This window comes from Clytia hemisphaerica, unplaced genomic scaffold (genome assembly GCF_902728285.1).
Source record: "Clytia hemisphaerica strain Z4C2 unplaced genomic scaffold, Clytia hemisphaerica genome assembly, whole genome shotgun sequence".
NCBI lineage: Eukaryota > Metazoa > Cnidaria > Hydrozoa > Leptothecata > Clytiidae > Clytia > Clytia hemisphaerica.
Genome location: NW_027104297.1, coordinates 1,231,777 through 1,255,866, shown reverse-complemented (window position 1 = coordinate 1,255,866; position 24,090 = coordinate 1,231,777). Strand labels below are relative to the sequence as shown.

At 35.0% G+C, this 24,090-nt stretch overlaps 2 protein-coding genes across 2 annotated transcripts; one reads left to right on the top strand and one right to left on the bottom strand.

The window, feature by feature from the left end:
- The first annotated feature begins 4,787 nt into the window (after positions 1 to 4,787).
- LOC136817343 (ubiquitin carboxyl-terminal hydrolase MINDY-1-like) lies at positions 4,788 to 11,398 on the top strand. Its single transcript, XM_067073687.1, has 6 exons — positions 4,788 to 5,227; positions 5,549 to 5,780; positions 6,432 to 6,575; positions 7,262 to 7,402; positions 8,685 to 8,849; positions 9,840 to 11,398. The coding sequence occupies exons 1-6, from the start codon at positions 4,865 to 4,867 to the stop codon at positions 10,613 to 10,615; spliced, it is 1,821 nt and encodes a 606-aa protein (XP_066929788.1). The 5' UTR covers positions 4,788 to 4,864; the 3' UTR covers positions 10,616 to 11,398.
- A 4,639-nt stretch (positions 11,399 to 16,037) lies between these two features.
- LOC136817347 (uncharacterized) lies at positions 16,038 to 19,920 on the bottom strand. The gene is made up of 2 exons (XM_067073690.1): positions 19,543 to 19,920; positions 16,038 to 18,077 (listed from the first exon to the last, which is right to left on the bottom strand). The coding sequence occupies exons 1-2, from the start codon at positions 19,751 to 19,753 to the stop codon at positions 17,557 to 17,559; spliced, it is 732 nt and encodes a 243-aa protein (XP_066929791.1). The 5' UTR covers positions 19,754 to 19,920; the 3' UTR covers positions 16,038 to 17,556.
- Between the last annotated feature and the right edge of the window lie 4,170 nt (positions 19,921 to 24,090).

Below are 24,090 nucleotides of genomic sequence, written 5' to 3'. Positions count from 1 at the left end.
AGATAACCTTTTGCCACTTCTGGATTCCTAACTGTCAACCTCTGCGCGCTCAGTGTTTACAAGTTTTCAAATCGAAAAAGCGAGCGTGGCGCGCCAGCGGAAAGTGAACCAAAAACCAGTTTATCCATGATTTCCCAATTTTTTAACCCGATTTCATAATTCGGACCTTCGTGGAAGCAGACCACGCTCGGGAAGCATCACTTACTAAAAAACAAGATGTTGCATGATGATTATGGGGCTCACAATGCAGGTACCTACAATGAACAAAGATGGTATGTATGTACAAAAAAATATTTTCGACCGACCAACTGACCGACCGACCCACTTTGTAAAGTCGAAATGACGGGAACCAAACAATTTTTAAAGATTCGCCTAAATATTTGGGGTAGGTAAAGTATGTACAAAGAAATTCATACTTTTCCAACCCGGTGAATCTTTAAAAAAGAAGCGAACAATAAAATATAATTATCCTTTCCAAATAAACCTCTTCGGTGGGGAGCGTAGTCTACTCTGACGTAATTGTAAAATTTATGTGATGGGAGTTTGACATATGCTTGTACTCCTGTGTATTTACATTTGTTGTAATGTAATGTTGTTTGGGGAATTATGAAGTTCTCTGGAATTTCGAATGCATTTATTCAGGTTGATTTTTTATGACTTCTAATGGTACTTTTTCTAACGAGTTTGATTACTCTGTTCTCACACTTATGTCTTTTTTTTTGCGTCCTTTTCCGTGATTACTTTTATTTATATTTTTAAAGACAGGTAAGAAGGCATATTGATGTAACTGTCAGTGGAGGCTAACATGGTTGGAGAATTCACAATTTTTAAGAAGTTTTTGAGAGAAAAAAATTGTAAAAAAGTCTCTCTAAGGGTCACCTTTTCGGCAAAAATCAGTCTCTCTATGTCTAAGGGTCGGTTTTCGGAGGTCCTGTAAGGACATACCCCTCGTAAAACACTGGCATCCTCATTTGACAATGGACTTTGCATGTCTGGTAATCGTAGTCTGCTGCATCGTCAGGGTTGTGGGGGTGGACCACAGCGGAATTCTGGAAAAAGTTTTTTTAATTTCTGGATTTCCAATACAAAAGCGAAAAGCAATACACCTTTCCCGTAATTCAAACATCTTAGAAATGACACTGGGAAATGTGTGCTTCACCGTTGTGTGTAAAATTGTTTGGGAGGTAAATAAACGCATTTTTGCCTGGGGTTAGGGAAAGTGGGTTTTAAGCTGCTAACTTTTGATAAGGATCTTTTTTTGGCAAAAAAATTTCAGGGTGGTATAATATCATCAGTAGAAAGAGCATACTAAAGTTTAAGGGAATTTTGATCCATAGAACTTAAAAAAAGCTCAAAAAACCTACTTTCCCTAAGGAAACGCAAGCAAAAACAGGTTTGTTACCTCCAGAGACCAAATGGTGGAGAGCATCAAAATAATGTGGGTGCATCTGTTTTGCAAATTACAGGAAAGGTGTATTGAAACTCCTGGATTTCCAATACAAATAAATTTTTTGGTGGAAAAATCCTGAATATCTGATACTTTTTTGACAAATTCTATGGAATTTCCTTTGAATAAAAAATTGAGTGGAATTTTCAAAGCACTTTCGAAAAATTGACAGGAGTTTTTTTTATCTGAAAATTCCTGTCATGAAAATAAAATTGATTTTGGTAGTACATTTTCATTTTCATATCATAGTTTTACAGACTGCCAAATTTTCTAAATTTTGGTAGTTTTTCCATCGTTTTTTAAAGGAGTGTTTCTAAGCTCACTTTACTGTATCGAATCGCTTTCTTCGTAACTTATGAGAGTGTTTGTAAGTTCTCTTTTATCGAATTGCCTTCTTCATAACTTTTAGGAGTGTTTCTAAGATCACGTTTATCAAATCACTTATTCTTTGTAACTTAGTGTGTCTAAGTTCACTTTTATCGAATCGCTTTCTTCGTAACTTATGAAAGTGTTTCTAAGTTCTCTTTTATCGAATCGCTTTCTCCGTTACTTTTAGGAGTGTTTCTAAGATCACGTTTATAAAATCACCTATTCTTCGTAACTTAGTGTGTCTTAGTTCGCTTTCTTCGTATTTTTTTAGAGTGTTTCTAATTTCACTTTTATCAACTTACCACTTTCTCTATTACTGTATAAACAGGTTGTTCCAAGTTCACTCTTATCTATTGGCTTTCTGTGTAACTTTCAAACGCTATCTTCTTATTGATGTTATAATATATTCTGCTAGTTGAAAAATTGTGACGACTGAATGACCGAAAGGACCAACTGGATTTGATTTCAGTCGGACATAATGTCCGAGTGATCAAAAATATTCATTTACAGCCTTGTATGCATATTACATAATGTATAATACATAAAATTTGACAAAAAGTACAAAAGGTAGATTTGTGTATGTGTCCCACATACAGTCTGCATCACATTTGGTAACTATTATGCAAGATGAGAAAATATTTAACTCACACATTTTACTAATTATGCTTTCATGTGTAATTGTTGTGATGCTGAAGTTTTCGATGAAGTTTTTAATTATGCAACATGTCATTATTGTGCCAAGCAAAAGGTTTATTGCAGTTGAAACAAGTATTCTTCATACTAAATTTACGGGAAATGCATATTTGGATGGACTTTATATACCCAATGCTGCATGCAAGCAATTAAGCTGAAGTCCTGCAAAAGCAGGGCAAAAATCAGTTTTTTGAAACACCAGCTTTTTTAAAGTTTTATCTCGTTTACCCAAACACTGCAATCCTGCGTAGACTTAGGGCTCAAGACTAGAACCCCCAATACAAGACATTTGGCTGACCAAAAATAATTTTCATCATCAATTCTGTCACGCACACGCACACCTCCACACACTCCTCAATGTCTGAGGATCAATCACACCCCATATAGTAAATTTCACAACTAAAAGTTATGCATAGCACTCCTTATCACTCCTTATCACACGCCTAAATTACTAATATTAAGGTTTTAGGTGTGATTGACCTGGGATTTCTAAATGATGCAGTCTATGTAAATACATAACTTTCTGAAGTTTCATTTTTTTCAGTTGTGCTTCCTTTTAAAAATTAACGAAGATGAAAAATCGCCATTAATCCTGCAAGTAAAAAGAGATATTCCAACTAGTCTACAAAAACTATGCTCACGCAGCGAATAGAATCTCTTGCAAATGCAGTGCAAGTACATAATATATTTGGACCGAGTGATAGTATATACATTAAAATTAATATGAATATCATTATTGATGTTATACCAGCCCCCTCAAAAAGTTTCTTTTTTTTTTCAAAATGCTGGTGAACAAGCTTTGATCATTGATTTTAGTCAATTCGAGGGTGCTGATTTGGAATTTAAATGTTACCAAGCTTGAAAACCCACAGTTTTTGTGTAATTTGCGATTTTTTGCGTTTTAGGCAAAATTGTAAGCCCTGAAAATTTTTTGGGGGTCTTCAAAATCAAAAAAGATACCACGTGATAGAGCTCTTCAAATTGAGAAAAAAAATGTATTACTGTATATCAAAATCTCAACTTTTCTAGATCAAAAGTTATGGGCGTTTTTGTATGTTTTCAATATTTTCTTTGCACATAGTTTAGTACCTCTGTCAATATAATGTTAGTTCCTAGCACGGGTAGGGAGAATATATTTAAGTTTAAGTAATGTTTCGTAATATATGTCCTTGTGTCTTTGTTTCGATAAAGAAAAAAAAGAAGAATGTTTCCAAGGGTGTTGACAGAAAATCCTTTCTTTGATTGTCATTTGTTATTTCATTTCAATAAAATCGAAATTTCTTCTTTATAAACATACCAAATAAATACAAAGCTTCCTATGCATTTTTTTCTCAAAAATTCTGAACTTACTTCAATTTTCTGCCTTATTTAGAGAGTATTTTGTCCTGTTTTGTCCATTATTTCAAATTATTTTTGTCCTCTATTCCTGTATATACGACTATTCATGGCTTGGAGGCTTGCAGCAGTGACTTTTATCAGGATGTTAAGTGCAATTTTTTATGTCTTTTTTATGTCTATCTTATGCACCTTATAAATGAATTTTAATATTTCCTGAAATTTAACTGGGTACTCTTCGCCCACTAAACTTGAGGCACTTCAGGTATATCGCATTTGAAGAAAATGTTTGGAAAAATCATTGGCTATAATCTCATATCATTTCTGTTCCGGAAAAAAAGGAAGATCTCACCCTTGTGGTATATCTCTTCTTCCAATAGCGGCCAAGATTTACAACAAATTTTCACTTAACAGGATTCGGTCTAAAGTGGGTTTTCTTCCGAAGAGAGATTTAGAAATGTTTCGATAAAAGAATAACTTAATAACCACCTTGCATTAGAATAACATTTCCAACAAAAAATGGGGAACCAGCTTGTGTCTTCATAATATAGAAGGATAGGTTTTAAATCTGTTTCAAGAAATGAAGAAAGAAAAATAAAGAGCTTTCAACCTTTTGATGAATTTTGATTAGTATTTTACTATAATTGGTTGCTTGTTGAAAGGCCTAGTTTGTTTAGATCTAGGAATGAGGTGTCACGTCTCTAGAATATATTTTTAGGATAAAATTTCATTTTAGACAAAAACAAACTTGGGGTAACAAAATTAAGCACTATGCAGAAAGTTAACACTTGTTTGATGTATATTTGAGGTCTCTTATGGAAATGATCTTTGTCGCATAGAGAATATATCGTTCTTACTGTTTGGCCAATAGAGATTTCAAGTTTATTTCACTCAATTTGTTCTCCTCTTAAAATTAGCTATACTGTTTTGTTGTATTTTTCAGCTCAAATAACATTTTAATTGATAAAACCATAACAAAAAAAGACCTTCCAAAAAGAACAAGGATAAACAAAAACAACGATGGAGAGCGATCAAAACAATGCAGAGGAGGTATCCACGGGTGGCAATGAAAACATGGACTCTCCCCCGCAGGTCTCCACTGTGGAACCAACACAGGTTAAAGAAACAAATGATAAATCTCCGCCACAGAGTGCGAGTGCAGAGAACAGTGTAGAAGATCGAAATGATATGTCTATTGATGAAAGTTCAGTTTTGTCATCTGATGGTGGAACAATGGACCAATCTATGGAAAGTCAGAAAACGAATACTTCTATGGAAGAGGTGAGAGATTCGCCATCAAGCGATACAACTCAACCACAAGGAGATGTTGTTGATGGAGAGAATGTGGAGAAGAATGATGAACCAGTTAAAGAGTCGTCTAATGTAAGTCTCAATAACTTTTTAAGGCTAAGCTCAAAGTTGTCAAGTCTCATAGAAATAGCAACAAAACTTTCCTTGTAAATTTGTAAGAGTTTTGACAAGATTAAGTTAAAAAGTCAAATTGTCCAGCTTTTGCAAATGAATTTGGTCAATTTGGCGATGCTGATTTGGAATTTGAATTTTACCAAGCTTGAGAAACCGCAGTTTTTTACGTACGAATTGCCAGGCAGAACTCAAAGGTATGAAAATCCATAAGTTTTAGAGGGTTTATTGATATCCTATGGGTACCTAATGCACTTGTGATTTTCCTTTTGCTTAATTCAGGTTCCTCACACAGAAGATACAACCGAAACCACGGTTGACGATTCTGATGCCACCACTAAACTAGAACCTGCCAAACAAGATGACGACGACATCGTTCAAGTTAAGCCAGACCCGCCGACCGATGATTCGTCTATTGAAACTTCTACTTCTGCGTCCCAACAACAATCGATTTCTGCACCACGTGACCAACAGCAAGATTCGATTTATCACCTAAAGTGGTTCGATTGGAAAGGTATTTAAATTTTCTCTTCTGAAGATAATCTCAAGATGAAAAGCTATAACTACTTGTGGTGAAGTTTGATTTTTATTTTTGAATTTTATCTTAGCGACGTTGATAGTCAGTATTGTCTATGTTTATGCCTAACGGTATATATACGGTCGTAGTATGGTATAACATCGGGCTACGGTGTGCAAGGTCATGGCTTCAATCCCTGTTCGGATCCTACCAAAAACTTCGTACTTAGTACAAAAAAGGAATATGATGCTTCTCTACCTGAAGCTCAGTAATTAACAGAAGGGTCAAAGGTGAAGCAATGCGGGGAGAAAGAGTGGAGCCCTCTACCTACCTTCTGTTAGACAGTAACGAAAGAGGAGTCTTCGGGTCGCCAACTTACATACTAGCTTAAATAAGAAGAATAAGTTAATATAACGGACAAATAACGGCCAACTCTGACATTTTGGACGGTTATAGGGCTAAAAGTCGAAAACCTGGGGGGCCATTAAGCAATTTTTAGATCTTTTGAAGAACTTGAAAATATTGGACGAGAACCTAATTTATTGCCTCGAACATGAACCAAAGACTCCATGGAGAAATTCAAAAATGGAATTCATTCGTAGCCAATCAAAAGACAACTACGTAATGTGGAGCCTTTTTTTTCACCAGGTATACAGACACCCATCATTACACAAAACGAGAATGGACCTTGTCCACTATTGGGCATTGCTAATGTTTTGATTTTAGCAAGGAAGATTGAACTGCCACCGATGCAACAAATTATCAGTGGCAAACAGTTGATGGAGTACATAGGTCAGTATTGCAGCCATACAGTATTACTTTGAATAAACATCCCCTTCTTTTAAACGCTCCCACCCCAATAAACGCCCCATCTAAAAACCAGAGGAAATTAATAAATGCCCGAAGTAATACAGTACGCTTGCGTAATTGTCACTTAGAACACAGTTGAAATTTTAGCCTTAAGCTTTTAAAGTCTGGGTTTAAAGCTTGATAGGATTTTTAACTTTTAGAGGATAACTTCCCCGACCGATGGCCAAAGTCAATCGTTGTCATCGTGCAAGTTAATGTCTATTTAGATATTGTATTTATGCCTGGTAGCTTCTGTAGTCAATACAACACGCCTGGCTTGTATTTAATCTATATTCGCCAGTGTCTGTATTCGTATCGGTTGATTAAAAGTAATTGATTAAAGAAAATTTGAAGAAAAAATCAGTCCTAAACCAACCACTTATACGTATTCGCTCAATACACCTTTTCATAAATTGCGTCACGAACATCACTTGCCTCGTATTCAAACAATTATGATTATGTCCCTTGAGACATTAAATGATTTTTTTATGAATACAAAGTAGTTTTCATAAAATCCGCTGGGAGTTAATCACCATATCAATAATTTCAAAACGAGGCAAGTGATGTTCTTGACGTAATTTATGAAAAGGTCTATTTGATCTAAATTTCTTCTTGTTGATGCTTTACAGGCGATTGTATTTTATCGAGTGCACCAGAACAAGATCGCGATAACGAAGAACTCATCCTCAACTATCAACAAAACATGCAAGATGCGATCGATATCATGTACAAATTACAGACCGGAATAGATGTCAACGTCAAATTCACAGGTAACCAGGGGCCTTATTTAAGCCAGGCGAAAGGTGAATTTCGCCGGTCCAAGGCACGAAAAGAATTAGAATTTGTCGTTCGAAAAGCTCGGCTCGCCGCCTCAAGTACATATTTACGCTAATGAATACACTGCACTTGAATTCGCCGGTCTAGAATCTAGAAATCGCCATAGTTAATTTTTCATTCGCAGCCTACCAAAAACAAAGAAAAGCCCCTGCAGGTAAAGCGTATTCGATGCCTGACTAATACTATCTGGTCAGGTATATGTCAATTGAAGTACTTAAGCTTTCCACAAAGTACTCTTCATTCCCGGCAAAAGTTCATACCTGAAGTTTGTGACATCCTGACGGTTGGTCCGATTTGTGGAATTTCGTATATCTTTTTATAATTGTTTTTTTTTACCACTAATACAATGCTTATGATTTCAGTGTAGTTATTTTCAGGCTTACAAAATTGGGCCTAGGGATGCGTTCACTGAATCTACCATTGGGCCTACCAGTTGTTAGAAAAAGACTGAAGTTAAGACAATTGCGATTTGCAGTTTCGACTATTAATTCATGATATGCATCACTGCAATGTCTTCGACATCACCCCATAGACCCAACAGCTGATTGGTTGTCTTTCCCTTGCTTGGATACATCCGTGAGGTTAAGCGAAAAAAAGATTGGCTGTAAGTGACATAAAACCACTCAATCACTTGCAAACAATCAGCTGTTGGATGCCTGGTGTAATGTTAGAAGACATTGCAATGGTGCATATCATGAATAGTCTATGTATCTGGTGCAATGTTTGCACCAGACTCAGTTCCGAACCCGCTTATGTGCATATTACTTTAAGGTTTTGTTTTTAAATAAGAGTGATATCGTTTGCTTACTCATCAATTTTAATTCACAAGCTTTTTCACATTGGATTGACACATATGTGGAGCAAGATTGGTCAGAAAGAGGAAAAGAAAAACGTTTTTTTTGCTTATATCAGCATAATGTAACAATAGACAAGACATAACAAGACACTGTCCTGATATGAAATATGTGTCTGATATGAAACGGAAACACTTATGTAAAAATAAAATCTTTAAACTAATTCCCTACTCAATAAAACCAGCGATCGAATTTAAGACATTGCAATACAAGGCTACAATTTCCTACCTAGTTTTTATTTCAGGCTGGCGAAATTCTCCTCTCGTTAAAACAGAAATTAAGCCTTGGTGTGTTCCTTTCAACAGTAACAATGATCAGAGCCTTTTTTAATTTCTTTGCTTTAAACCTTATCTTTTTACAGGTGTGGTTGATTTTGAATTTACACGTGAATGTATCGTGTTCGACTTGCTGAAAATTGCTCTTTACCATGGCTGGATGGTGGACCCGCAAGACGAACCGGCTGTCAAAGCGATCCACAATCTCAGCTACAATCAAATTGTCGAAAAAATGCTGACCGCTAAAGAAAGTATGGCTTGATTTATTATTTTCGGCCATGAGATTAAAGTATCCTTATAATCCAGTGGAGTCTCTTTAACTCGAATCTCTACAACTCAAATACAGTTGACGCTCTCTAATTCGATTTTCAAGGGAAATCGGATATCTATCGAATACGGGAGCGTATCGAATAGTAGGAAGTCTCCCTAATCCGATAAACACGAGGTAAATATCGAATTATAGAGCTGAGAAAAAAAATATAAGCGAGACTCGATTGGTTTGAACTCGAATCAGGACAAATGTCAAGTTCTTGCTGAAAACCTAAGTTCTTCGGAAGAAAACTTTCGATATTTGCCTGTTTTGAAAAGTTTTGAGGAATCAAATTTCGAAATTATAATTCAAACGCAAAAAAATCGGAAATTTGAATTTCGAACTCCGTCCTAAAGGCCTTTTTACACGCTAGAAATCGAATAAGAGAGCGAAAAACCTTCAAGGGACTTCAAATTTTCATCGAAAACGGGAGCTTATCGAATAATAGAATGTCGAATAGTAGAGCGTAGTTTATGAGAGTTTCTTAAGGAAATTTGACGGTGACTTTCAATTTGATCGAAAACGGGTTAAAACCAGTGTTAATCTTGCCTTGCCGTAGGGTGGCTAGACTTTCTTACTACCGAAATCTTGAATCATCCCTTGCGGGAAGAAATGCTTCGTACAAAACGGTCACGAGACTGCCCGCTTTACGAGTTGAAGCAAATTTTGTGCCTACCCAGAGAGTTGTTTTGTTTTTTTTGAAAAGTGGCAATAAAAAGTTTCCCCAGGAATGAGAAAGTCTTTTTTGACTTGGGCTTGACTGAGACCATATGGTTCTATTGTCTCTACTTTTTGTATTGTAACGGTCTATATATCATACGATTGTTACGACTTTATTGATTTTCGGATGATGTTATTTCAATTGAAGATTATTTGACATGAAACTGTCAATATTGAAAGAATTATTTCACTGCTTCTTCTATCATTACAGGTACATACGACAATGTCTTGAGTGAAGGACTGGCAATCGAAGACTTTTTATCACGCACGGCTAGTCAGCTAACGTACCATGGTTTGTGCGAACTAAACAACACTGTCCAAGAAGAAGAGCTGTGCGTATTTTTCAGAAACAACCATTTCTCAACTCTGTACAAACACAAAGGCGAACTTTTCTTGTTAGTCACCGATCAAGGCTTTTTAACGGAACCGGCTGTGATCTGGGAAACGTTGGTGAACATTGAAGGTGATGGACAGTTCGTCAATTCAGAATATCGATCTATACAGTTAGATAGTAATACGGTGCCCCCTGCTCCGCAAGCTGCCGCTGGTGCCAACACCGCGGTACACCCGTCTGAATCTAAGACTTCAACTGCCACAATGCAATCGAACTTATCACAAGAAGACCAGGACTATTTAATTGCTTTATCGCTGCAACAGCAGGACGGAAGCAGCCCTGTGACGCAACCGAAATTTTCAAGTGACGATAGTTCAAAGCAGCAGTCACAACAATCTCGTATTGACCAAGACCATGCTCTCGCTTTACAGCTTCAAGAGGATGAGGACCGTAGAGCGCGCTTAGAACAACAACAACAACAGCAGCAGGGAGATCCCCAACAAGCTCAAGGGAATCCTCCACCACCACAACAACCACAAGGGAATCCTCTTCCTCAGCAGTCGCAACAACCGAGTTCGAATCAAAGACCTCCTCAGGGGAATTCTGGAAGTCAAAGATTACAAGAAAAGGACGACAAGTGCGTGATTATCTGAATTCTGGATGTAAAAGTTTAGAATGGTTGAATGGGCGCATGATAATCGGCTCTTCGGGCGCAAGGCTAATCCATGTCAGTGAAATTGGTTGTACCTTCATGTAACAATGTTCAGATTTCTCATCTAGTGATTGGAGGAATTTATTTTTCGCTATCAAAGGCGAATACGGGAGAAGAAATCACGTCCCATCATTTGGAGATGACATTTTTTATGTCAAAACTTGTCTCTTTAAGTAAATTCTCTAAGGGTAGAAATGCAGTTTTAAATCCTAAATGACCCGAATTTTGATCACCGATGCTGTCAATTTTCATTTGGTGCGTGTTTAACTTGAAGAACAGTGTTATGCTTGGTGTATGGACATTTTGGTTTTGTGAACAATTCTTGCTGCTTACTTTAAGATTCATACAGTTCTTCCTTTGAAACGATTTGATAGAAAATTTTTGTTATGTAACTTTCTTCTTGGCTTAACTTTATTGATATTTAATTTTGCACTGTTTGCAATTCTAGTCAAGCTCCTAAATACACTTTTTCGACTGAATTATCCCTCTAAACTCGATCCAATCCTTTTTTACACCTCTATTGTCTTTGGGTGCGAAAAAAAGACTGGGATGGTTTTAGGGTGGTAAAACGAACAAAAAATTGCCTGCGCGGCAATTGGCGACTACGGTCGAAAAGGTGTATTGTAGCGAAAAAAATTTTACTTTACCTTATAAATTTAAGGAAAAGCACAATGGCATATTTTAAAATCTGAATGAAAACAAAACTTTAGCCTAATGAACTTAAGTTTTTTAGTTTTTTTTTAATTTGCGATCTAGACTATCCTATCATCTACACATAGTCACTGAAAAGGGAATAGTTTAAGAGGCGGGATAAATTTGAAAATGGTGGTTGGCCCGGGGCAGGGTAAGCAGAGGCGGAGGTGTTTACATTGTTTGTTCCAAACTCTACCGCCACTATTTTTCCCCGTAAACTGCCGTGATGGCTGTAAAATCTGCGTATATATTTTTTAGCAACGTCTATTTTCGATCCGGACATGAATTTTGGTAAACATGGCCTTTTCAACGAAACCTCTTTCGCCTAATTTTTTGTTGTTGTAAAGTATAACCATTAAGTGTATCGCATGACTTAGTAGGTTTGAACGCCTCTAAAGTAATTATCCTAGTTTCGTTTTCGTTCAAAATTGAAAAAATATATTTTTAGATTATTATATTTTATCATTTATCACCAACAAATGAATTTCTTCGTGTTTATAAGAGGATATTACTCTTACCGTCGAAAATCTCAATTCCGTACCTTTCCAAAAATACGCTCAACCTTCAACTTAATCCGACCATGAACATATAAACGACCGGACATCCATCTCCTTTGTCTTTTTGTAGAATGGGCTGCTAGCTTCGTTGCCGCCTCGTTAAAAGCATAAAATGAAACAATAGATTTTGATGATATACCACTTGGGAATACCTTGCTAACAACGTCAAAAATTCGACAAAAGTCTCTATTGTTCTACTCTTCTCAAGTCTTTTATTTATATCATAACAAAGATAGCAGAGGCAAAATCATCGTCAGCTTGTCAAAACTCCGACTAATATTTCTAAATTTGGACTTCAAAGTGTCAAATAATTTTAAAGAGTGTCATATTCTAATTTCGATATTCTTATGGCACAGGCTCTCGACTTTGGCAAGCTATTTTTTGCAAGTCATAAAAAAAATTCGCAGTTGAAATTCTGCATTTCAGAGTTGAAAATGTTGATAAAATATATTGCAAACTTGTGAAAAAATTCAAAAATAATTTGCACAAAGCATTAGGAGTAATGTTCAAGCTCTATCAATCCTTTTACCTAAATAATTCAAAGAAATAAAATTATGACGGAATATTGTCGGATTTTTTCATACCAATTTTGAAATACAGGCGGCAACGAAGCTCGCTTCAAAGAGACAATAAAAGATAGATGTCCAGTCGTTTACATGTTCATGATCCGACAGATCAAATCTCGAAATTTTGATATAATTGAGCGAAATACACCTATCAGTGCTCAGAAAATTGAATATTGTCTGATTCGGATGCGCAAGCCTTGTTCCTTTTCTATTCTACTGTATCTGATTTTATTGCCTTTAAAGTTTCCGAGACGGTCAGGTCTATAAGGTGTCATGCACCAGTCGATCCATAAGTAGGCATTTTCCCATTGCTAGAGTCTTGATACACCCAATGACGGGATATACCTTATCGGGGAAAAAATGTCGGAGTTTTTTTTCGTCGGGAAAAAATTCTGTCACCTAGAGGCATTTTCGTCACTTTCCCCCGACCAAAATTTCAAATTCGTCACTTTTCCCTGACGAAATTTACAATTTGTTCACTTTCACCCAACTAATTTGTCCAAATGAAATGGTTTCCTTCACTAGCTCGAAAAAAAGATCTTGTAATTTCGGTCAATAAAGGTGTGTTGGGGTTTAAAAAATCGGGTAAAAGTTTTGATCGGGGATAAAAAAATCGGGTAAAAGTTTTGTCGGGTGATAGTTTTTCGGGCAAAAAATTCGTCGGGTGAAAATTTCGTCATCCCTTTAAAATTTTCGTCACTTTCCCCCGACATTTTTTTCCATAATAAGGTAAGCTCAATTGCACACTAATCTGATAAATTTTCGCATCAAGAATTCGGGTTGCAAGGTTGATTCTATAGGTTGTTGGTTCTAGATGATTTCATTTGACTTTTTTGTCTGAACATACTGTAGAACACAAAACAATTCTAGTTCTTCTTTGTGCAAAAAGTGCTCGATGATTGTCACTAGTTCCTAGTCTAAGTCCTAAACTAGTTCCTAGTCCTTATTTTCGAGGCTCCTGTTGAGCCAAGTGTATCTTTTGTACACCCCCTTCTCACAGACCCACTGGAAAAAGTTGGCCAAAATATTGTCCCAAGTGGAAAATTATAGCACTGATAAATAATCAGGTAAGCAAATCCTCACTGCAAGAATATTGGGCTATTTTTCCATTCCACTAAATATTCCGGTTCGAAAACAATTCAAATCCCCAGCCATAATTTATCAATTCCCATCGAGTTTTGGTCCGTTATTTTTTGCCCGCTGGCTTTCAGGATGACGATTCCAATTTTCGTTCTTAGGTTTCATTTCATGCATGTAGAATGAAACTCTAAATGGATATACTTATTTTATATAAGAACAGGATAAGAACAATTTGAGGCTCAAGTGCCAAAAAAATAAGAACAACCGAGCCTCAGAAAAAATTTACTGGTTCTTATAAAAAAAGTGTATCAGGAGAAGGGCAACGTTACTCATAAAATAGATTTGGATTGTTCAATGATTTTTCACACTTGGTGAATTCATTGATAAAGACATAAGTTGTTTATGTAAAATTTCTTCTAATATGGCGTGGGAAGGTGTTAAAAATCTTTGTTAAAAAGTAACAACTTGAAAAAGTATAATTTATATATAATAATTTATTCATCGCAGAACGATTTAGGATATGTTCCTGAAATATGCTCCCAAACCTCCAGGCACGACGCAACGGGTACGGCAGGTACGGCGGCCGCCGTACCAGATTTTCACAAAAATACCCGAAGTTTTCCTCTTCGTCGGTAAAATCGCTATAAAATCGCTTAAATTTCCTCATTCGCCGTACCAGATACAAAAAGCTTCCGTCGTGCCTGACCTCGGCTCGAATCACTAAATACAAACAACCATGGATTCCAAACTCGACTCCCTACCAGTTGAGCTATGAAAACACGGCACAATGCGTAGCGTTTTTTATAAAAACATAACTATTGAATAACTATAAAAGCAAAAGTGTTTGATGGCCAAGATATTAAGAACAATTCAAGGTTTTGCGGACTCTAAAAAACCTATGCAATTGGGAAGTGAACAAAAATGGTGAAAATAAGAACATTCATAGGCCTAAAACTCAAAATGCTCAGATCACCCAAAGGCTTCAACCCAACCATCAAATTATATAAAAGAAATGATATACGCTCTTTTTTATTTTATAAAAAAAATGCAGATCAGAATCATAAAAAAAAGAACAATTTAAAAACAATGTTGATCCTGGGATTACTCGATTTCAATCAATTTTGACGTGAAAGTAGTAAAAATAGTCGAACGTGCGCAACGCACTGGACTCAACTTCAGTGGCTTCAAATTATGCATAGGCCCAATTGTAGACCCCCAGATATTTACCCAATGAATAAGTGTGCCAAATTTCAACCAAATCCGACCATTTTGGAGGCCTGTAGGCTGCCCCAAAGTTTTAGCCTCGTTTTGACGAAAAACTTGTCCCCAGGCCCCAAAAATCAAAATTTTCAAAAAATGAAAAAAATGCCACCAGATATTCACCCAAGGAACAAGTGTGCAAAATTTTAACCAAATCGAACAATTTTTGAAGTCTCCAGGCTGCCCCAAAGTTTTAGCCTCGTTTTGGCGAAAAACTCGTCCCCAGGCCCCAAAAATCAAAATTTTCAGAAAATGAAAAAAAACACCACCAGATATTCACCCAAGGAACAAGTGTGCAAAATTTCAGCCAGATCGAACAATTTTTAAAGTCTCCAGGCTGCCCCAAAATTTTAGCCTCGTTTTGGCGAAAAACTCGTCCTTAGGCCCCAAAAATCAAAATTTTTAAAATATGAAACAAACACCACCAGATATTCACCCAAGGAACAAGTGTGCAAAATTTCAGCCAAATCGAACAATTTTTGAAGTCTCCAGGCTGCCCCACAAATATCTAAGCCCGAAGGGCTAGATTTGCAGCTTTAAGCTTTCTCCAGCAAAAAAAAGTGAAGCTAAAATTTGACTTTTTAAATTTCGTGCCGATGGATAGGATCTAGCATTTTGATTGTTTTCGGAGCGCGATATCAAAAAAATTAGGTGGCAAACGCTATTTCACATCTCTCAAACCGGTGAAATTGCATATTTTAGTCACGTGACTCTGGTAGGAAATCCTTCCGAAGATGAGCTTCACTTTTTGAACAAAGCTGCAAATCTAGCCCTTCGGGCTTTACAGATATCTGTGGGCTGCCCCAAAGTTTTAGCCTCGTTTTGGCGAAAACTCGTCCCCAGGCCCCAAAAATCAAAAATTTTGAAAAATGAAAAAAACACCCCCAGATATTCACCCAAGGAACAAGTGTGCCAAATCGAACAATTTTTGAAGTCTCCAGGCTGCCCCAAAGTTTTGGGACATACACACACACATTCTCAGATTCTAACTCAACTGAAGTTGAGAATAAGTAATCGTTTACTTTTTTAAAGGGAAAGTGTTCGAAACGTTGCAGCAAAAAAAAAACTAGTGTGACGTCATTAGCAGGATTCAAATTAGTTTTTAAAGGGACGAAAATTCGAATAACATTCGAATATGGTTTGGGAATGACGTCAGGTTCGAAAAGTGCAAAAGAAGGAGAATAACAATGAATTAAATGAGCCAATGTTTAGATATTTTTACTTTTGTAATTCTATTCTCTCTTTTAGGAAGAAACAACAAATTTTATGTAAAAATTTACAAGGGTTCTTACATATATACATAATGTAGTTTTCGGGAGCTATCAATTAATAATGATTTATCAATAATAGTAAATTTTAAAAAATAAGGGAAAAGATAACACTTTATACTTTTTATATCAAAGTAACACGAAAAATGGGACCCAATATGAAAAAAAACACTAGAAAATAACACGACAGTATTACTAGCTGGTTTAGTTAGCGACAGTTTGAGTAACAAGAGAATTTTAATCCTGTAGGATAAATACTCTATATCATGAATTCTGAGAAAAAATGTTCAGAAAAGGTTTCACAATAGATTACGAAATTCTAAAATAAATGGTTTTACAATTTACTACGATCTACTTGAAATAATCATCATGGAAAAAAGGAATATTAAAAAACTTGTAATAATTGCTTTGGGATTATTTGTGTAAATATAAATTACTTTAGGAGCAAGACAATAATTATCTAATAAAGAAGAAAGCGGTGTGGACAGCAGGAAAGCCAACTTTAATTAATTTTTTTGCATGTAATAGGATAGATGTCTCACACCACACTCTTCGAGCTGAAGGACCATTTCTACAAAAACTCTACTAAAATGCAAAGCTCTTCCAAAATGCCCCTTTCTAGCCGTTTACCTTCACTCAAAAATAAGAAATTCAAAAAATTAAAGCCTATAATTCTATCTATAACATTAAAGTGAAAATTATTACATTTTTTTCGAGAAAAAAACTACTACAATACACGTCTTCATAAATGAGTGAGAAATTGGATTATTTTTTTGGTCATAGCATTCCTACATACTACATATTTTAAGGGGATATAAAAATCTTATCAGAAGTCTAATATTTACAATATACAGACATTATTTAGTTCGTTTTTTGAAGTCTCATAGTGGATAGCTAGCAGTTTAATTTGAAAAGAGCTTTATTATTCTGAGAAAAATCTTAGTTAAGAGAAGAAAAGAGAAGCTTTGTTAATACAATTGTTTATCTTTAGGCTTTATTTTCTCCAGAAAGAAGTTCTCTATCATTTTCAATAAAAAGTTTTCAGTTTTTCTTTTTGAATTAAGAAGATAACCACGCTTTATAATATAGGGCAGGGGGGGGGGTTTAAACTAAACCGATAAAAAAACGCGCGCTTTAAATTTCGTTCAAATTTGCTTTTAATAACGAGCGTAGTTACCAAACACGCTCTGTTCGACTGTTAACATTGCCTTCAGCATGCTTTGCAACCCGTTCTTTTGTTTTCAGTGAAAACCAGAAAGAGATTTGAAAGTGCGTCTTCTATGCGATACTTCTTTCAAAAGATATTTTCGTTTTTGAACATACTTTTTTACTAAAACAAAACGCAGGTCAGTCCTTATCTTTTTTACGCATATTTCTCGCGCCTCTCAAAAAAATAAGTCAAAAAAATATAATGAAAAGAAATATGAAAAATAAATCTATATTATACCATATGACGAATTATCTAATGACTATTGACGAAGTACTGAGACTATTGGTCGTAGGTTGAGGTTGTGATACAGTTTGAACTGAAAATTCTCTTGTTTGAGTTGATACTGCACTTGAGAATTGAAAGGCGTGAGATGGTGGGGCTGGTGATGTTGAAATCTCGTCTACTTTTCGTTTACGATTGATGTTATTAATCGGCGTCGTCGTGATGGCGACCGGGGGTGACGGTAATATGTCGACTGGCGATGTCGGGTGTAATCTATCTGTGGTCGTTTGTTGTGGTGGGTAAGGCTGTCTGGGTTGAATAGTCAAATGTTTCGATTCTTCACGTTTCTCTTTGTTCTTCTTGTTTCCACTGGACGAATTAGTGACAAGTAGAAGTGAAAGCGAAGGATTGAACTTGATGGCTAGAATAATTGCAGCTTGGATGGATAAAACACGTTGTTGTTTCTTCAGGCCGTCGAATAAGTCCCAGTAAACACTGTGTTCCCAAAGGTGTTTCTTGACACAAACTTTGCTCTTGTAGTTTTTGCCTGAAAAAGGTAAAAAAAGGGGAAGAGTCATTTAACGAGTGTTTATTTTATCACAATGACCGATCCTCAGGCTAGACACGTCAAAGGAGAAAAAGATCTAAGCTATTAAAATTATATGAATAGCTACAGAAGGGAAATCCGGTGATTGACTCGACTTAATTATGATTGAGCTATTGTCAAGATTTTACATGCCAAAAAAACTAGATAAATTAATGACCACTTGATCATTAGTTTTTGAATTAACGGTGGAAAGTTTTTTTTCTAGGCGAGGCCAAAATTTTTTGCTACACTTTTGAAATGCTGAAAGGACAGGCTACAAACAGGAATTTTTCTGTTTAATTTGTAAACAAATACAATATGCCAATTCTATAAGTTTTTTTTGCAGTTTTAAAAAGGGCAACGAAAATAGGCTCATATTACAAGCAAAATTTAAATTTTCGATCCATCAATCAATGAAAAATAATGGATGAAAAAAGATGTGTATTATACAAATTCAAGGAAAAAATAACTGTTTGTAAAAATCGGTCGCACGCTTGATGAGCCAGAGACTAAAATTGTTTGGAAACATGTTATTCCTTCGTGAGAAAAAACTGACTAAAAAGTGAAAAATTTGCTACAATGGCAACATTTATTTGGGAGAAATGCTAGAAAAAATTTGTTGAATTTTTCGTAAACATGAATACAAAATGAAACTTTGAGAAAAATTTCGAAGTTGGTTCTTCGAGAGAATTTCTCTCTAAATGTATTTTTTTACTAAATAATAGCTCTCAAATATTTGGAAATGTGTTCATGTGAAAAAAATCAAAAGTATAATAAAATAGAGAGAAAAATAAGAACAAATGAACAATTTTATGTTTACGGAAAACGTTTTCTCCTATATTTTTTTCGAGCCAAAAAGTAGAGAGGAAAAGACAATATCCAAAATCTAATCTCGCCTTAAGATTAGAAGAAAAGTTTTTTTTCTCTCATAAAGTTTCAGGACTTGCAATATCTGCCAAGAAAAACATTTGTTATAATTTCAGAAGTGTTTTGAGAAAATAAACTGTGCAACAACAGGAGCCCCATGTTATGAAATTATTAAAAAATCACGTCTGGTATGCCGCTGTGTTGAATAGTAAATGAACGAAAGAAAAGAGCGGGAAAAGTTTGCAAAACTTGCCTGGAAAATTTAATTCGGTGAGAATAACGAAGGAAATCTAAACTTTCCTAACAACCCATAGAATAAAAATTACGATAGAAAAACCAGAAAGAAATTAGACGAGATTCCCCGTACTCGGATTCTGACATTTGTAAACTCCAAAACGAAAACAACTGCAGAAAAGTTCTTGCCAAACATTCAGACATGCAAAAGAACAGGAAAGAAAAGCTAACTTAAAGTTTTAATACGAGTAAAATTTAATTGCATAAGCCATGTGAACCACGAGGTCTGAAACTTTAACAAGAAAGAGCGAAAGAAAAAACTTACCACAGATAACACACGATACAGCTTCAGCTTCCAATAAATCATAATCTTGAAACAATTCTTTAACTCCTTCCAATTCTAAATTTCGTACAGTAACAGGAGCTTCCAAACTGTGAGGATCACTCGAGCCAGAGTCTGAACGTATCTTTTTGACTGGAGGTTGAATTAAAAACTGCTCTTCCTCTCGAAGTCTTGATTCCACTGATGCCAACATTTTTTCAGTACAAAACAAATCACAATAAATGCCAACAGATTCAAGTTTTTACTTTGTTTTCTGATAAAAAACAAGCTTCAAATTAATATTTTTCTCTGAAGGATGGTCAAACTTTCCACTCACGTTAGCAAGTTTTTCTGAACTGCATGTACGAACAAAAAAAAATTTTTTTACAGAAAATAACACGAGGGAAAATTTTTTACACGAATAAAACAACAACGTAAGATTCTAGCGTTTTGATTGGCTATTCATTACAGCTGTAATAGAATTTCCGTTGATTTGATTGGTCGAGCGAAAACAATCACTTTTGTTAAATAGAAGTCTCAAATGAATGAATAGATTTTTAAACCAATCAGATTAGAGAAAGCAGCGATTTGGCGCGGAATATCACGAGCTCTATTTATATTTTTTTTCCTTTTTACTACGGCTCTCCATCTCACAGACAAAGTTGTGAAAGAATTTTTTTTGATTAAGATTTTTTTTAGAACCGTGTGTGGGGCTGTAAAAAAAGCTCGAAAAGCAAGGTGAGGGTATGTCAAGGTATGTCATGAAAAAATTAGGAATACCAACGCAATAATTAAATTTGATAAAAACAAAATATCTTTCTTAGCAAAGATCACAATCTTTCTGAAATTCTTTCTGAAAAAGTACCGTTTGTTTGAAAGTAACGTAAAAAGTTTTCTCTTGAGAACTTAGCGCTGGCAAAAACGTAAAAAGCTTTGAAATTAAAGAGTAAAAGTTTCGAAGGATTTATTATCTGCTCTTTCGTAGATTATTTAACGAGACTTTTCAAGGAGAATTTCAATATTGAGACAGATGTACTTATTTGGAATTGATATACATAAAAAAATCCATTATTTTTTGGATTTTTGTTTGTTATGAAACTTGGACTTGACCTATCTCTTCTTGCGCCCGTTTTTGTTGAACAATATTATACCTATACTCCAAATACTAAAATAAAAAGGATCTTTCTCTCTCTCTCAGCCACACAGATAACTTAAATATTGAGAAACGTGGCCTATTTTTTCCAGCCCTAGATTTTGTCGTTAAGACACCTTTATATCTTTGTTTTATAAAATAACAAACTTTTCTTTCAAGATGTATTCAAAATTTTAATGACGTCATAAATTCGCTTTGCGCTTTCTTTGTGCTTTTGAGATTTTACACTTTCTTTTTGTTTAAAAACTTTTCCAAAGTTTGGCGAAACGGAAGTCTGGCCTTGATGAATGAAATAAGATAAATAAATAAAAAGTTTTTCATTTGGAACAAAAAAAAAATCTCATTAAAAGCTCAACAAGTTGTAAACAAAAAAAAATTTCAGACAACTCAAGAAAAAATTTTTGTTTCTCTCATTTTTAACTTTTTTTAAAAGAAAACATTTTTGATAAATTTTTCTCTATTGTTCTTTTAAAAAATTCTCACGCTCTTTGATCGCTGGAGATCAACAAACTTTCAGTAATTAAATACATCATGCATTATTAATTACATTTGACTGCAGAAAAAGTCGTTTATTCGATATTTTGGGCACAATTTTAACCGCATTTTCGTTATGCATGAGACCTCAAGCCCAATTTTGATAAAACCACGGATCTCAATTTTTCTTCCCTTAACCTGAACACATGCAGTATAAAGGCTAGATTAGATACTTGTGAACTACAGAAAGATTTTTTCTACAAAACGATCTGTAAGTGATTTTTGCGGGTTTTTGCCCCAAAGCAACTCTTTAAAAACATTTTTTCCATAGGACCGGTGACCTGAGTTGCTAAACCTCTAAAATCTAATATGAAGATATGATACACACAAAATTTTCTGAGAAATTTTCACAATAACAGACGTTTTCTTTGCTATTATTACCACGAGGCCTACCTCAAGTATTACGCAAATATCTCGCTCAAATGAAAACATAAAAAATTGCAAAGAAAAACAAACCACACAACCGACGCTTTTTGACCAACAACAATCGCATCGAACCATCGTTAAGGCTTTTCATATCATCAATCTATTCCTCTAAAGAATCCTGCATTGTAACACGCATGCTTAATTTGTTAAGAAAGTTTAAGGCTTTGTGGGGACTCAAAAACACCCAATTCCTTAGGAAATTGCACAAAAATATTCACAAAATGGTGAAATTAAAATAATACGTTATTAGGCTTAAAACTGAAAAGTTAAGAACATAAGGTTTCAAATTTTTTGGATGTTTTTATAAAAAAACGTGTACTGTATCACAATTAATTTTACTCTCTCATCATCAAATTTTAACATGCTTACGGATATTGTATCTCATTGTATCTCAGTTTACCATGTTTGATTTAAACTAATATTTGGACCCAAAAAGAAAAATACAGGAAAATATGCCTGAACAAGCATTTAAAAAAAAATAATCTAAATCCTTGTAAATCCATGATAAAAATCCTCCATTGTCGAAATATGAGAATTTAAAGTTCCTAATACAAAACACAATATAGAAAATGATATTTGATTGACAATGTAAAACCACAATTCAGGCATACGAGTTGTAATAATAAAAAACTACGACGCACTTTCTTGATACTCGTGGTGTTTTTACAAGAAAAGATTTTGTTGACGAAGTTTACGAACTTCCAGGCTAAATTCATTGAGGAAAGGGTTTTTCATTTTTTTCATTTTCAATTTTCAATGTCCACACTAAAAACATTGTAACAGCAATAATATAAACAACGCAGCTATCTGTAAGTTCTACTAGAAACGATAGCACCAAAAATAAAGTTACAAAATAAGTTCTTTGTACACTCTACACAACAACTTTTGACTGAAAGGTGAAAGAATGAAAAAATGTTGCGCGTTCGAAAGTCACAAAAGAATGAATGGGGTGGTTGTTTAATGGTACTTTCCCTTGTGGGAAATTTCCAGAGAACATTTTCCCACGCCCTTCAAATACATTAGAATGACTTCGTTTTGGATGAGATGTACCCAATAAAATATACTTTCAAAATATGTAACACATACAAATTCAGCCAAGCAAACAAACCATCAAATCAAAAAAAGTTTTCTTTATCAGTTCAACATTTACTCATTTTTTTTTTCTTTTTTGTCCAAGCCAAATATCGTGAGGTAATGTTTTATAAGCCCTTGAATGAGAGTTATTTTTTGAAACTATGTTATGTATATAGTCTCTCTATTTCCATCGCATGCGAGAATTTTTTTGAAAGAAAAGAGAAAATCATATCATACTCTGAAACTACACGCTAAGCATCGTGACCCATTGCAAACTTCTAATCTACACTACACCACACATATCAATGAAAAAAAAACTCAAAAATAAATTTCTAAAAATGTTTCTTTTCATAATTTTTTAACAAGTTTGCTGTAAATGGTCCGTACGTTTTTATAAGAGCACACATAAAAGGCATTCTTGTAGGGTTCTCATGAAAAAGGGGCTTTGTCCTTACACTAGTTATTTATAAATATATATCGATATCTACGGAGATACACTCTTGTACATAGAAGGCGTTTACTCCCCGTTTACTAGGCCATTGCACTCCTTTAAAACGTTACCAAAACCCTAATCACCGAATACAGGTCAACAAAAAAGTGAATCGTCGAAAATTGTGTATGACATTCAATTCTAATATCGATAGCCAAACAGGACTGCCGGACATTGGCATAGGTTATTGCTGACACCCAAGTATACTTATCCAATGCCATGTCGCCCTACTCGTTGTTTACTTAGAAAAAAACGTGTAGCATTATGGGTAAAGTTCAATGTTTCTTATGAAAAACAAGCGTCTCATAATCTATTTTTAGAAGCCGTGAATGAAGAGCTTGGTTTTCTTATCATTTTTTATTTTCATTTTTCACTTTAAAATTATTCGTCTTAACTTTGTTCAAGATATTTTATCAAAGGGGATTTTGTGTAGGCTTCATTAAGCTCTTTTTTTTAGTATATTTATAAATATTATATGACATAATATGCTTTTAGGGAGTGGTCAGAAAGTGTCTACTAGGGGGGGGTTAATTCTGGGGGAGGGGGGGTCAAAATTTGTCCCAACATTTAGGGAGGGGTCTCAAACAAAATTTCATGTCTTTAGGGACATGCCAAAAAAATAAATGTTTTGAGGATATTAAGGGTTATGGTTCTGGTTGCAATTTTATTTGGGAATTTTAGATACTTTCTGACCACCCCTTAGACTTTGTCCGTGCCGCTCATATGAGCATGGAAATAAGTCTAATACAGTGAGGCTTGGTTTGTAAATATGAATGGTCTCATTTATGGATGATAGAGAGACCCCAAAACTTCTACAGTATCATCTAATCAGTAACATGTTTTCACCTTATCAAATAAATCAAAGCCCAAAGTC

What these genes read in the sequence shown, in the direction of transcription:
- LOC136817343 (XM_067073687.1), top strand. Translation starts at nt 4,865, where the DNA reads ATGGAGAGCGATCAAAACAATGCAGAGGAGGTATCCACGGGTGGCAAT. An exon ending in CAGTTAAAGAGTCGTCTAAT is followed by an intron (nt 5,228 to 5,548) that starts GTAAGTCTCAAT and finishes TGCTTAATTCAG; the next exon opens with GTTCCTCACACAGAAGATAC. An exon ending in AAAGTGGTTCGATTGGAAAG is followed by an intron (nt 5,781 to 6,431) that starts GTATTTAAATTT and finishes TTTTTTCACCAG; the next exon opens with GTATACAGACACCCATCATT.
- LOC136817347 (XM_067073690.1), bottom strand. Translation starts at nt 19,753, where the DNA reads ATGTTGGCATCAGTGGAATCAAGACTTCGAGAGGAAGAGCAGTTTTTA. An exon ending in TGTATCGTGTGTTATCTGTG is followed by an intron (nt 18,078 to 19,542) that starts GTAAGTTTTTTC and finishes TACCTTTTTCAG; the next exon opens with GCAAAAACTACAAGAGCAAA.